The sequence below is a fragment of the Equus caballus genome, chromosome 6 (assembly GCF_041296265.1).
Source record: "Equus caballus isolate H_3958 breed thoroughbred chromosome 6, TB-T2T, whole genome shotgun sequence".
Lineage (NCBI taxonomy): Eukaryota > Metazoa > Chordata > Mammalia > Perissodactyla > Equidae > Equus > Equus caballus.
This window is the reverse complement of record NC_091689.1, coordinates 85754472-85766805: the sequence shown is the minus strand read 5'-3', so window position 1 is coordinate 85766805 and position 12334 is coordinate 85754472. Positions and strand designations below refer to the sequence as shown.

Below are 12334 nucleotides of genomic sequence, written 5' to 3'. Positions count from 1 at the left end.
GCCTTCTGAGCTCATTAACCTCACATGTCCTGGAACAGAAAAATCCAGGATTACTCTGCTTCTCAAAGTCCTGTCTATAGCCTCCTGTCTCTGGCTCCACTTTAAAGAGACAGAATATCCAAAAACTCTGATTCAGCTCTGGTCTGAATTAGCAGAAGAATAGAAATAGGCAAATCCCCACTAAGCTGATAAGGGACCTCAGAAGACTATTTCTTACCGAGAGAATCCCTGGAAGTTTTTGTTTTTCTGTGAAATGCAGGATAGGATTTGCTGGCAGATAATGTTGAAAATGCAATAAATTTTATATTACTTTGTAATTATGTGACCTTACAAATTTTATTCACCTCTAAGAATATTTAAAACTGAAATCTCACTGTAGCCACCTGGATAGTCAAGTGAGGAAGCATATGCCCTGTTTGTAGCTTCATTGGTTTTACTTCTCTGTGATTGTGAAGCCTGAAACTGATGCAGATGTGAATACCCAACCACTCCCTGAAGATTCCAGGTTGGTAACCAGGAGGGCAAGGATGTCCAGAGCATTGCGTAAATTTTCTTGATTCTGATTTCAACAGCTGACTGCAAGCCATTAGTGGGTTATGGAATTAATTTAGTGGGTTGCAACCAGCATTTGAAAAAAATTTAAAATAGAATAAAATGTATCAGATTGTATTACATGTATTAAGTAAAGAGTGTTCTGTGAAACTTTAGGTTAGATATATACATGCTTGCCAGAAAATGATATAAATGTAGAAGGCATTATGGTCAAAAATGCTTAAGAGATACTGCCGTATATTGTTTATAAAAATAATACATAGAAAATTTCTTGAATAAATCATTAAGGTCACTTCCAAATAATGTCCCTCTTTAACCACTTGAGCTGACAAATCAGTAGAGACTTGAAATGCTCTTGAAGTGCTCAAATACGGAATCTCCTAGAAAAGCCTGGATCACGTTTTTGTATACTTTCTCCATTAAATTTCTATATCCACATACACATAATACTTTACATCTGACATAGAAGATTCATAGACATGGTAAGTCTTATCTAGGAATTAATGGATCCCTAGTTAAGGACTCTGCTTTAAATATTTTTTTAGATAAAATATAAATATTTGTGCACAATATAAAGTCAATTAAAATATTCTTCAAACTACTTCTTATTTAAAAGCAAAAGAATCAAAAACAAAATTTCATGTTTTGACGTTTATCTGACAGAAAAGCCAACCTGAGAAATAGGCTATGGGGGGCTCCTGCCTGGTGGCATAGTGGTTAAGTTTGCATACTCTTCTTCAGTAGCCCAGGGTTCATGGGTTTGGATCTCTGGCGTGTACCTACACACAACTCATCAAGCTATGCTGTGGTGGCATCCCACATACAAAACAGAGGAAGATTGACACAGATATTAGCTCAGGGCCACTCTTCCTCAAGCAAAAAGAATAAGATAGGCAACAGATGTCAGCTTAGGGCCAATCTTCCACATCAATCAATCAATCAACAATCAATCAAGAAAGAAAGAAAGAAACAAGAAATAGGCTATGTGGGAGAAGGGGCATAAAGGAATAAGCAAGGGCAGCCCCTGGTCCTCCATTTTCCCTCATTCCCTTCAGTGGCAAGTCAGTGCTGCCAGAAAGTACCAGGAATGCAACACATCACCTGGCAACCTCCATGGAGCATTTCTTGAATGCCTTAGCTTTCTGCTTGGGCCAGCCAGGGACCACCTCCCCAGTGCAAGTACCCGTAATCTCTGATGGGAGGGGCTCTGCTGAGCAGGAAAGCAAGGGGCCAGGGGCCCATGGCTGTAGCTGGGAGTTAGCAGCTTTCCTCTCACATGTTGGGGCTTAACTTGGGCATAGTCACATAGAGGGCAGTGGAGGACACAGAACCCCTCCTCCCTACTCTCTTGTGCTTTGAGGTCTCTGCTTCTGGGGAAGGGCTCCTAGGGTATGAAGTGCATCTGGGAAGGAAAGCTCTTAAAATTTCCTTGGAATATAATAAAACCTCCCCGCCCTCAGTGGAAAACAAAACTCTAGATCTAAAGCTTCTGAATGTGTTTGAGTAAGTAAATGCAGATTTTCATTCTAACCTAATATTTACTGAGCCCTACACAGGTATGTGGAATAGTTCAAAGGACAGAATGACATAATCTTGATACTGCACAGCTCTTTGAATTCTGATGGACAGACATAGGCAGGGAAATTTGGAGGATCCATTGGGAAGAAGTGAGGAGCTGGAAAGTTTTGGCACCAAGAGTATTTAGGGAGTTGGATCACAAGTAAAATGAGAGGATGCTATAATTAGATGAAAAATAAAAACAAAAACAGCAAGGAAGAGTGAGAAAAACAGCAATTCTGAAAGAGTTAGGCAGACAAAGGGAGTAGGGCAATGAATAGAATCAGTGGGGAGCAAAGAAAGTAAATAACGGGGAAGAAAATTAGTAACTATTCTGGGAGGAGGCAGCTGTTGGAGGCACTCCTTTGTTAACTCGTTCCACACAGTTTTTGAACATCATCTATGAGGGAGACACTTGTTTCATCTTGGCACAGGGGAGAGTGTCTTGTGGGGAAATAATGACAAAAACTTTTCTATACGGGCAAATGGGACCAGGAAGTACACAACTCCATTAAATGAGTCACTGGGCTGGATCATGTCCTCACAGGAAAAGTTCATGATCCATCTCTTTTTGTTCTCTTTAGATTTCACCTGTCCATTTCAGAGCACCTGTTCCTTTCTCTTCTTTCATGACTATCATTTTTTACTTTGAGACTCAAAATTATTCAACAATGAAAAATAAAGCCACGTTGACTGAGTTCATCCTGCTGGGTCTAACAGATGCCCCTGAACTGCAGGTGGTGGTTTTCACCTTTCTGCTCCTCATCTATTTACTCAGCATCACTGAAATCTGACTATCCTCATCCTCACTTTGCTGAACCCTCACCTTCAGACTCCCACGTATTTCTTTCTCCGGAACTTCTCCTTCTGAGAAACTTCCCTCACAAACATCTTCATTCCCAGGGTCCTCATCAGCATCACAACAGGGAACAAAAGTATCAGCTTTGCTGGCTGCTTCACTCAATATTTCTTTGTCATGTTCCTTGGGGCAGCAGAGTTTCATCTTCTGACTGTCATGTCTTATGATCACTATGTGGCCATATGTAAACCCTTACAGTATGTGACCATCATGAACAGCAGAGTCTGTACCCTACTGGTTCTCTGCTCTTGGCTGGCTAGGTTAATGGTTATGATAGTACCAATCACTCTGATGAGTCAGCAGGACTTTTGTGCTTCCAACAGGCTGAATCATTATTTCTGTGACTATGAGCCCCTTCGGGAACTCTCCTGTTCAGACATAAGCCTTATAGAGAAGATAGTCTTTCTTGTGGCATTTGTGACCCTGGTGGTCATGGTGCTAGTGATTATTTCCTACACATTCATCACCAGGACAATTCTGAAGCTCCCCTCTACACAGCAAAGGACAAAATCCTTTTATACTTGTTCTTCCTACATGATTGTCTTCTGCTTCTTTTATGGAAGCTCCTTCTTCGTTTATGTTAAGCCTTCAGCAAAAGATGGTGGCACATTCAACGAGGGAGTAGCTCTACTCTTTACTTCAGTTGCATCTCTCTTGAACCCTTTCATTTACACTTTAAGGAACCAACTTGTAAAGCAAGACTTCAAAGATACAGTCCAAAAGCTTATGAATCTTTTCAAAATTTCAAAATTAAATCCTTAATGGATGAGTCCTTACTATGTACCAAGCTCTCTGCCAATTATTAAGCATTCAATAAGAGTTAAACTCCAGTCCAGTGAGAGAGACTTGAAAATAAATAAATCACAGCCTGTTAAGTGTTCATATAAAGAAAGGATTAAGGTTTTATGATTGAAACAGCAACTCAATCTGAGTTAGAGAGTCAATAAATGTTTTCAGAGAGGATGCCAGTTAAACTGTCTGGATAAGCAAGAATAAGTCAAACAAGTAAAAACAGAGAAAGAAAAATTTGGGTAGAAGTAATCTTGCTGGTAAGAGCACAACGTTTCTATCCAACAGGATTGAGTAAATGTTGTAATTAATTTCAATGAAATAAAAAAGAGAAGAGAAAAAGTTGTGGAGATGACAGCTTTACTTTTGAACTAGGTTAAATCCTATTTTAAAGAAATTAAATGCCATAATATCAAGCCATCTGAATTAGACACCAGATCTATGGATGTAGCAATCCTTATCATCTAGATGGTAATTGATGTGGTGAGAATAGAGAAGGTCATGAACAGAAGTTCAAATATTAAACTCTAAGGATTCTCCCAAATTTTAAAGAGTAGAAGAGGCAGAAAGGATAATAAAAAAGGCAATGGATCTCTGCAATTCATGGGAAGGAAATGTCTCAAGAAACAGGGATGGTAGGGCAATATGAAACACTGCAGAGAGAAATTAATATGAAGAATGAAAGCATGAGAAATAAAAATTAAGGCGTTGTTAATCCCAGTCATTTTCAGAAATATGGACATTGGAGGTGGGGTAGGAAGAATTCAGACTGTAGTGGTATACTGGTGGGTGGGAGCTGAAAAGTTAGAGAATGGTAAAATGGAATTTCAAGAGTGGAAAAATGAAAAGTACAAGCTCCAAGTTATATTCCTTATGGTTTCTCATTATGAGTATTTGTGCTTTGTCATTACAAGTATACTATAGCAATGGTCATATTTGAAGTCCGTATTCACCTTTAGTCTGTAAGATCCAGAAGGTGTAGGGATGATAGCTTCTTGATCACAATTCAATCTACAATGTCAAACAACGGTAAATGCTCAATAATTACAGATGACCGCTATATTGCCATCTGCAAATCTCTGCATTACATGCCCATCATGAATCGGAGAGTCTGCACACTTCTTGTCTTCTCTTCATATCTAGTTTCATTCTTAATCATATTCCCTGCACTCATGTTGCTCTTATACCTCTTATGTAGGTCTAATATTATTGACCATTTTACCTGTGATTATTTTCCCCTGCTCCAACTTTCTTGTTCAGATACAAAATTCCCAGACAAAATGGGGTATTCCTGTGCTGTCTTTACTCTAATGTTCACTTTAGCATTAATAATTCTGTCTTACATATATATCATCAGAACCATTTTAAGAATTCCTTCTACTAGTCAGAGGACAAAGGCATTTTCCACGTGTTCGTCTCACATGATTGTCATCTCCATCTCTTATGGCAGCTGCATTTTCATGTACATTAATCCATCAGCAAAAGACAGAGTGTCTTTGAGCCAGGGAGTTGCTGTACTAAATACCTCAGTAGCCCCCGTGCTGAACCCCTTTATTTACAGCCTAAGGAATCAGCAGGTCAAGCGAGCTTTCATGGACACGGCGAGGAAGAATGTATTGCTCATAAAAAAATGTAAACATGTAATGTCATGAATTAGAAATGTAATGAAGGGAAATTTATATATAAATATGAATTTTGAGTAGCCTCTTCAAATTAACATGGGCTCCGTGTCACCCTTATCTCTTTTTTCTAACAGTTTACAAGCATATTTGTTTAATGTAGTTCTCATTCCATTATAAGACTTTCCTTGTGTGTTTGCAATTCCCCCTTCTTTCAACAATTTTTTTTAAATCACAGCCTTTTCAATAATTCTTTTGAAAGTGAAATTGTGTCTGAGTTTTTTTCAGGAAGAAAAAATAGGATCTCCAGAAATGTTGAAATAGCTTTGTAAATATTGATAAGATATTTTATTTTCTATACACAGAAAATGTAATTTTCTGATTTTCATTTATTTTTGATAGAAATTCCCTTCTCTATGTTACTGATGTTCTAGGAAATATGTGAAAAGTTACTATATAATTTAAAGAAAAGTATACATGCATTCATTTGAAAAGTAAAAAATATTTTCATCATTCATTTTAATTGGGTATGTCTATGGAATTTATCTATTAGTAAAGAAGCATATACCATTATCAGTATAAATTTTTTTTAGAGATAGATTCTAAATATATCTCCATATTTCTTTTTTTTTTAAAGATTGACACCTGAGCTAACTACTGTTGGCAATCTTTTTTTTCCTCTGCTTTTTCTCCCCAAATCTCCCTAGTACATAGCTGTATATTTTAGTTGTGGGTCCTTCTAGTTGTGACAAGTGAGATGCCACCACAGCATGGCCTAATGAGCAGTGCCATGTCTGTGCCCAGGATCCAAACCAGTGAAACCCTGGGCCGCTGAAGCAGAGTGCGCGAACTTAGCCACTTGGCCATGGGGCCGGCTACTCCATATTTCTTAATCCTGTGATATCTCTCTATATAGAATGATAGATACATATAGATATACATTTATACATACACAAATGTTGTCAAAAAACAGGAAACGTGTTAAGTACCAAAGATAAACTCATTTTCTGTAATTGAGTAGAGCATGGTTTCTTTCTATCAGTAGCTAAAAAAAAATACATAAGTCTCTTCAAGTTTTGGACTAGTTTTAAAATAGCAATTATTTATGTCTGAACAAAATTATTTAAATTTAAGATTCAGTTACATAATAAAAGAAGATTTTAAAAGTGGGAATGACCTGCAGACATTTGAAAAGCCAAATAAGTTCACTACTGAAAGAAATACCAGGCACTTGAGTGACAGAATTTAGTATAACTGTGTCAGGAAAGGACAATATTAGAGTTGGCCATAATAAAAATTATTTTCTAGAAGCATCACTACCAGAGTTTCCAACCTATTTGTATGAATCAATAGGTTATATTGTATATGATATACAGTCCAACTATACATTATGTTTCCAGTTATATTGCTTAAATAGCTAAGTGAAGTATTTGAGGTATGTCAACAGGAAAATACTTCTCAATAAATTATTTAGAATACAGTGGAGAGAGGCAAGACAATGTAAATATGAACAAGTTCAGAAAACACTGTATATAAGGACATGTTCTAATATGTTTTGGATTGAATATCTAGTAGGAGAACATATCTATCCAGGACAGAGAAAAACTTTGATTAAGACATAATTGCAACTAATTTTCCATAATGGATCGTAGGCACCAATTTGCATTTTTAGGAAACCAAATAAATATTAGACAAGTTTAAATAAAAAGAAATCCATGGTTAGACAAATCATAATGGAATTACTGAAACTGAAGGATAAAGAGAAGATTTTAAAGGCAGTCAGAAAGTAAGATAGATAAATAAATAGAGCAAATAATAATTGAACAGCAACTTTGTGATACAAAGATATTTTAATTATGTCTTAAAATGTGGAGAAAATAATGACTGTCAAATTAAACTTGTATATGCGGCAAAATCATTATTTAAGAATTGGAGTTTAAAGGCATTTTAGGCAAAGAAATAGCTATGAGAGTTAGTTTTTCAAAAACATCAGCCAAACATTGAAAGGCAATATTTGCAGCCAGAAATGATTAGTAACTTCAATATGTAAAAACACTCCTGTGAAACCACAGGGAACAGATAAACTTACATAAAACCAGCTTAACTTCACAGGGCATGAAATATCTGTAGATGAGTTTCAATCTCTTTTCTTTAGGAAAATGTCGTTCACATCACTATTAAGAAAGTGGCTTCAGAGAACTTTAAATATATATCAACCCTCACATGGAAAACAGCTGGAAGGAATGGGAAATAAGAAAACCATGCGCTTGAGATAAATTGGGGCGATAACAAGATAGGGAAGAATTATCAGGCTAGAATAAATGGAAGCAAGATCCAGAAAAGTAAGCTTAGCTTTTAGGCCTCATTTTCCCTGAGGGAATTGCTAATTCAGAAGTGTCATCACTGAGCAAAGCTCAGTGTTTTTGACTGATTCCTGGGTCCAGGGAGACAGAGACAGGGCGCATCAGAGGAGACTTAGTGAACACCTCAGATTTTGAGTTGAGAAACTCTAGTAGGCACACTCTCCCAGGGCTGTATTTTCAGCTTCAAATCACCTTAATATGAGAGACTATCCTGGATTACCAAGGGGTTCAGGTGCCTGGCAAAATCAAAAGTTAAACGTCTCTGGATGTTTCATCTGGAGTAAATATCATCATCTAAGCTACATTTTTTTTTTTCCAATTGCATATCAAATGAATACAGTGGAATAGACTCTGTGGTGCCAGATTGGTGTATTGGAGTGAACTTGTGTTATTCAGTATATAGAGAAATTATAGAAACAAATATAGGTATAAATCTCTGTATATATGTGTATAAATGCACGAATGTGTATGTATATATATACCTCTCTGTATATATTTATACGTATGTCTGTGTATGTGCTTATGTGTGTATGCATGTGTGTGTGTGTACATGTGTGTGTATGTGTAAAACTGTCCACTGTGAGGGTCTGGGAATTTTGATCCCCAGTAACAATGAGTGTACATAGCACCCATAGCACCCAGATCTTGGCTTCAAAGTAATTTTCTTCACTATAGCAAAAAAAAGAACTCCTTGAAAAAATCGTTAGACCAAGGTTGGTGCAGAAAAGGTAAAATATGAGGCTGGAGCACTTTGTGGTGTCAGGGAATAAAGGAGCCATCAAAAATCGATGAGACATGTCAAAAGGACAAGCGAACAATCTTGAAGGGATCTACACTGGACAAATCTGGGGGAATTGAACATTAAAATAAATAATGATAATAATGAATAAAATTGGAAACCACAAATTCATAGTGATAAAAACGTAATCTATAAATTAGAAGTTTTCCAAAGATTGAGATATTTATATATCATCCAAAGTAGCTACACAAAATACTTATTGATGTCAAAGATAAAAGAGTAGCTTTATGGTGAGCAATCCTATAAATAGCTGTATTAATCAAGAAGTGAAAGAAAACATCATCAATAATGGGAAAAAATGAAATAATGTGACACCTGATAAGATTTCATGAGAAGACATCATCGCTTCCGTGATATTCCTGTTAAAGATTAATAAACTGAATATGATCATGCAGAAACTTCAGACAAAAATTGAGAGACATAATACGTAACTACCAGAAAATAATTTCCAGTCAACATTCTTGAAAGGTAAGAAAAAACTAGGGACACACTCCAAATTAAAGGAGACTAAAAAATCACGACAAATACATGAAACATGATTCTAAATTATATTCTTTTTTTGTGTAAAGGAAAAATTTTTAGACAATTGGTGAAACTTGAATAGAATTGGAGAATAAGATGTTAATAATGTAGCAATGTTAATGTCCTGATAATGAAGGTCGTATTGTGCTTATCTAGTACAATGTCCTTGTTTCTCATAAATAGACACTACTACATTGAGTAGTAGATGGAGCATCAAATGTTTCCGGAATAAAAGATCCTTGTTGTGTATTTCTTTTCTTTATGTTTTATGTTGTTTCCAAATAAAAATAACTAGGGAATCATTTAAGTACTTTATTGTTAGTGCCGTCCAGTCAATTCATCTCCTAGTGACCCTGTGTACAGCAGAGCATAATCCTGTCCAGTGTTTTGCGATATCCTCTCAACTTCTGGTGCTATGTCAGACAATGCCCCACAGCTGTTCATAGGGTTTTCACGGCCAGTTCTTTTTTTGGCAGCTGGATACCTGTGGCATAGCTTTCTGTATCAGAGTGAAACACAGCCTCCGCAGAATGACAACTGACAGTAAGACGGGTGGTGTGGTTCCCTGGCTGGGAAACGAACCCAGGCCTATGCAATGAGAGTGCTGAATCTTAACCACTAGATCACCAATTTATGTACTGCCCCCTCAACCCTAAATTTTGAGGGTGGGTCACAATCAAGTTAATGGAATCCTAGCAAATTGCCTAACGGAAAAAAGAAAGAGGTTCCTTTTGAGGGTAAACCCTTTTTCAGTAGAACGGGTCATATTGTCCAAGCGCAGCGGAATATCTGAAATTCCTGTCGGCATTAAGTATAGAGTTTAAATAACATGTAGTTCTCTTTTGGGAGGCTGCCCCTTCAGTTTTGTAGTTAAAGCAATTCTCAGTGGTTTTTATTTCCCTATTTGTTCATTTTCTATTCTTTTTTAATTTTTTCCTTTCTTTGTTTTTTAATTTTTTTGCTTAGTTGGTATGTCCTGACACCTGTCTCCAGAGGGCATTTCCTTTTCTTTCTTCTTTCTTTTTCAATTAATCCCCTTGTGTCTCATATGAGGAAAATGATAAAACTGTGGTTTTTGTTAGTGTACAAATGGAAGCAATCACTCTTTGTTACGAAACTTGGGTTCCTGTCACCCGAGAGATTTCTCAAACACCTTTTCATTTAGAGCATGGCATTTACATTAGAATTTTTATGAAGATGTTTTTCTCAATTTAAATATATAAGAAAAGCCCCCAGAAAATCAATCTTATCTGGCAGAAAGAGGATTGTAGTTGAACATCTATAATAGCGTCCTGTGATTTTAGTGAGTATGAGTGAAAGTGGAAGATATTAGCAGATGCATATCTTTTCCAGATTGCATATCTGTATTGAATCCTTTTCTAAAAAAGCATTGGAATTAATTTTCTTCTGGAAATACTTGAATATTTCATAATATTATAAAAGAGAGAATATTCTTCATTTAGAGAATATTCTTCATTTATTGTTAACTCTTGTTTCTATCATATTCCCACAGGAGGAAAGTTATATCAATATCTCCTGGATACGGTAGGTCATTTATTCCTTGGAATAGCTATCTAGATCATAAATGAAAGCAATTCTGCAACCACAGGTCAGGTAATATTCACTGACTTTTAAACTGTCAGATATTTTTCTATTTTTTATGTAGATGAAATATTCAATACTTCCTGATTAAATACAACTGCTTATGAGAAGATTGATGTATTTGAAACCCTTCCAAAATAATAATTAAATGAAATGTCATAATGAAACCATCGGTAAGTACCGCAATGGACAAAATAATTAATGGTATATATTAGAGTATTTCAGTGATAGAGAAAATATGTAATTTCTGTCTGTTCCATATATTTAAAAAGCATTTTAATGAGCTAAGAATTTTTGAATAAACATTGCAAGTTGACATTGGTGTACTTGTTGAGGTTTTATAAGAACTTTTTCAATAATATATGAAGTATACATAGAAAATAGATTTCAAGTAATACTTATGTTCTCTCTATTTAGAACATTTAAACAGAATTCTGTTCATTTGGGAATGATCAGCTGAAATTTAAATTATCTTTCACGTTCAAACGGTGAAAAAGAAGGAATTTAGTGGAGTTGTAAAGACCACTGGCTTAAAAGGAGCAGTCACCAAGAGGCTGCTTATGTTGGTCTGTGCTATAATTTTAAGTATCATCTCTCTTGTAAAATTGAATCAACATTTTGAACTTGTTTACTTTCCTGAATATGTTTTTTCTGTGTTTATAGCTTTTAGAAAATCTGGTTATTTCCACTTTTGGAGTTGTTTCGCTATGTCTGTTTAATCGGACTCAAATCTGAAATGAAGAACCAGTCAAGAGAGATAGAGTTCATTCTCCTGGGGCTGACTGATGACCCACCATTGCAAATTGTGATTTTTATATTTCTCCTTCTAAACTATATGTTGAGTGTGATAGAGAACTTATCCATCATCCTCCTCACCTTGCTGCATCCCCACCTCAAGACTCCCATGTATTTTTTCCTCCGAAATTTCTCCTTCTTGGAAGTTTCATTTACAACAATCTGTATTCCCAGATTCTTGATAACCCTTGTGTCTAAAAACAGAGTCATTTCCTACAATGGTTGTGTATCTCAGTTATTCTTTTACCTTTTATTAGGAGTTACAGAATTTTACCTACTGGCTGCCATGTCTTTTGACCGTTATGTAGCAATCTGCAAACCTCTACGTTACCCCATCATTATGAACAGCAAAATGTGCTACCAACTAGTACTCAGTTCATGGACAGCTGGCTTTCTGATTACCTTTCCACCCTTGGTCTCGGGACTGAAACTGGAATTCTGTGCTTCCAGAGTAATTGATCATTTCATCTGTGACACTTCGCCTATGCTGCAGATTTCTTGCACAGACACGCGTTTCCTAGAATTGATTTCATTTGTCTCTGCTGTTGTAACACTCGTGGTCACATTGCTGTTAGTGATTCTTTCCTACACTTATATTATCAAGACAATTCTAAAAATCCCCTCTGCTCAGAAAAGAACAAGGGCTTTTTCTACTTGTTCTTCTCATATGATCGTAGTCTCCCTTACTTATGGGAGCTGTATCTTTATTTACATGAAGCCATCAGCAAAGGAAAGAGTGACTTTATCCAAAGGTGTAGCTGTTATCTACACCTCAGTTGCTCCTTTATTAAACCCTTGCATTTATACTCTAAGGAACCAGCAAGTGAAACAAGCCTTCAAGGATATACTCCTAAAGATTTCTTTTTTCAAAAAATGA

At 36.2% G+C, this 12334-nt stretch overlaps 1 protein-coding gene and 1 pseudogene across 1 annotated transcript; both read left to right on the top strand.

Moving 5' to 3' along the window:
- OR6C9P (olfactory receptor family 6 subfamily C member 9, pseudogene) lies at nucleotides 2781-3718 on the top strand (annotated as a pseudogene).
- Nucleotides 11399-12334, top strand: OR6C316 (olfactory receptor family 6 subfamily C member 316). Its single transcript, XM_001490184.7, has one exon. The coding sequence runs from the start codon at nucleotides 11399-11401 to the stop codon at nucleotides 12332-12334; it is 936 nt and encodes a 311-aa protein (XP_001490234.7).

Excerpts from the sequence above, each read along its gene's own strand:
- OR6C316 (XM_001490184.7), top strand. The coding sequence starts at position 11,399 with ATGAAGAACCAGTCAAGAGAGATAGAGTTCATTCTCCTGGGGCTGACT.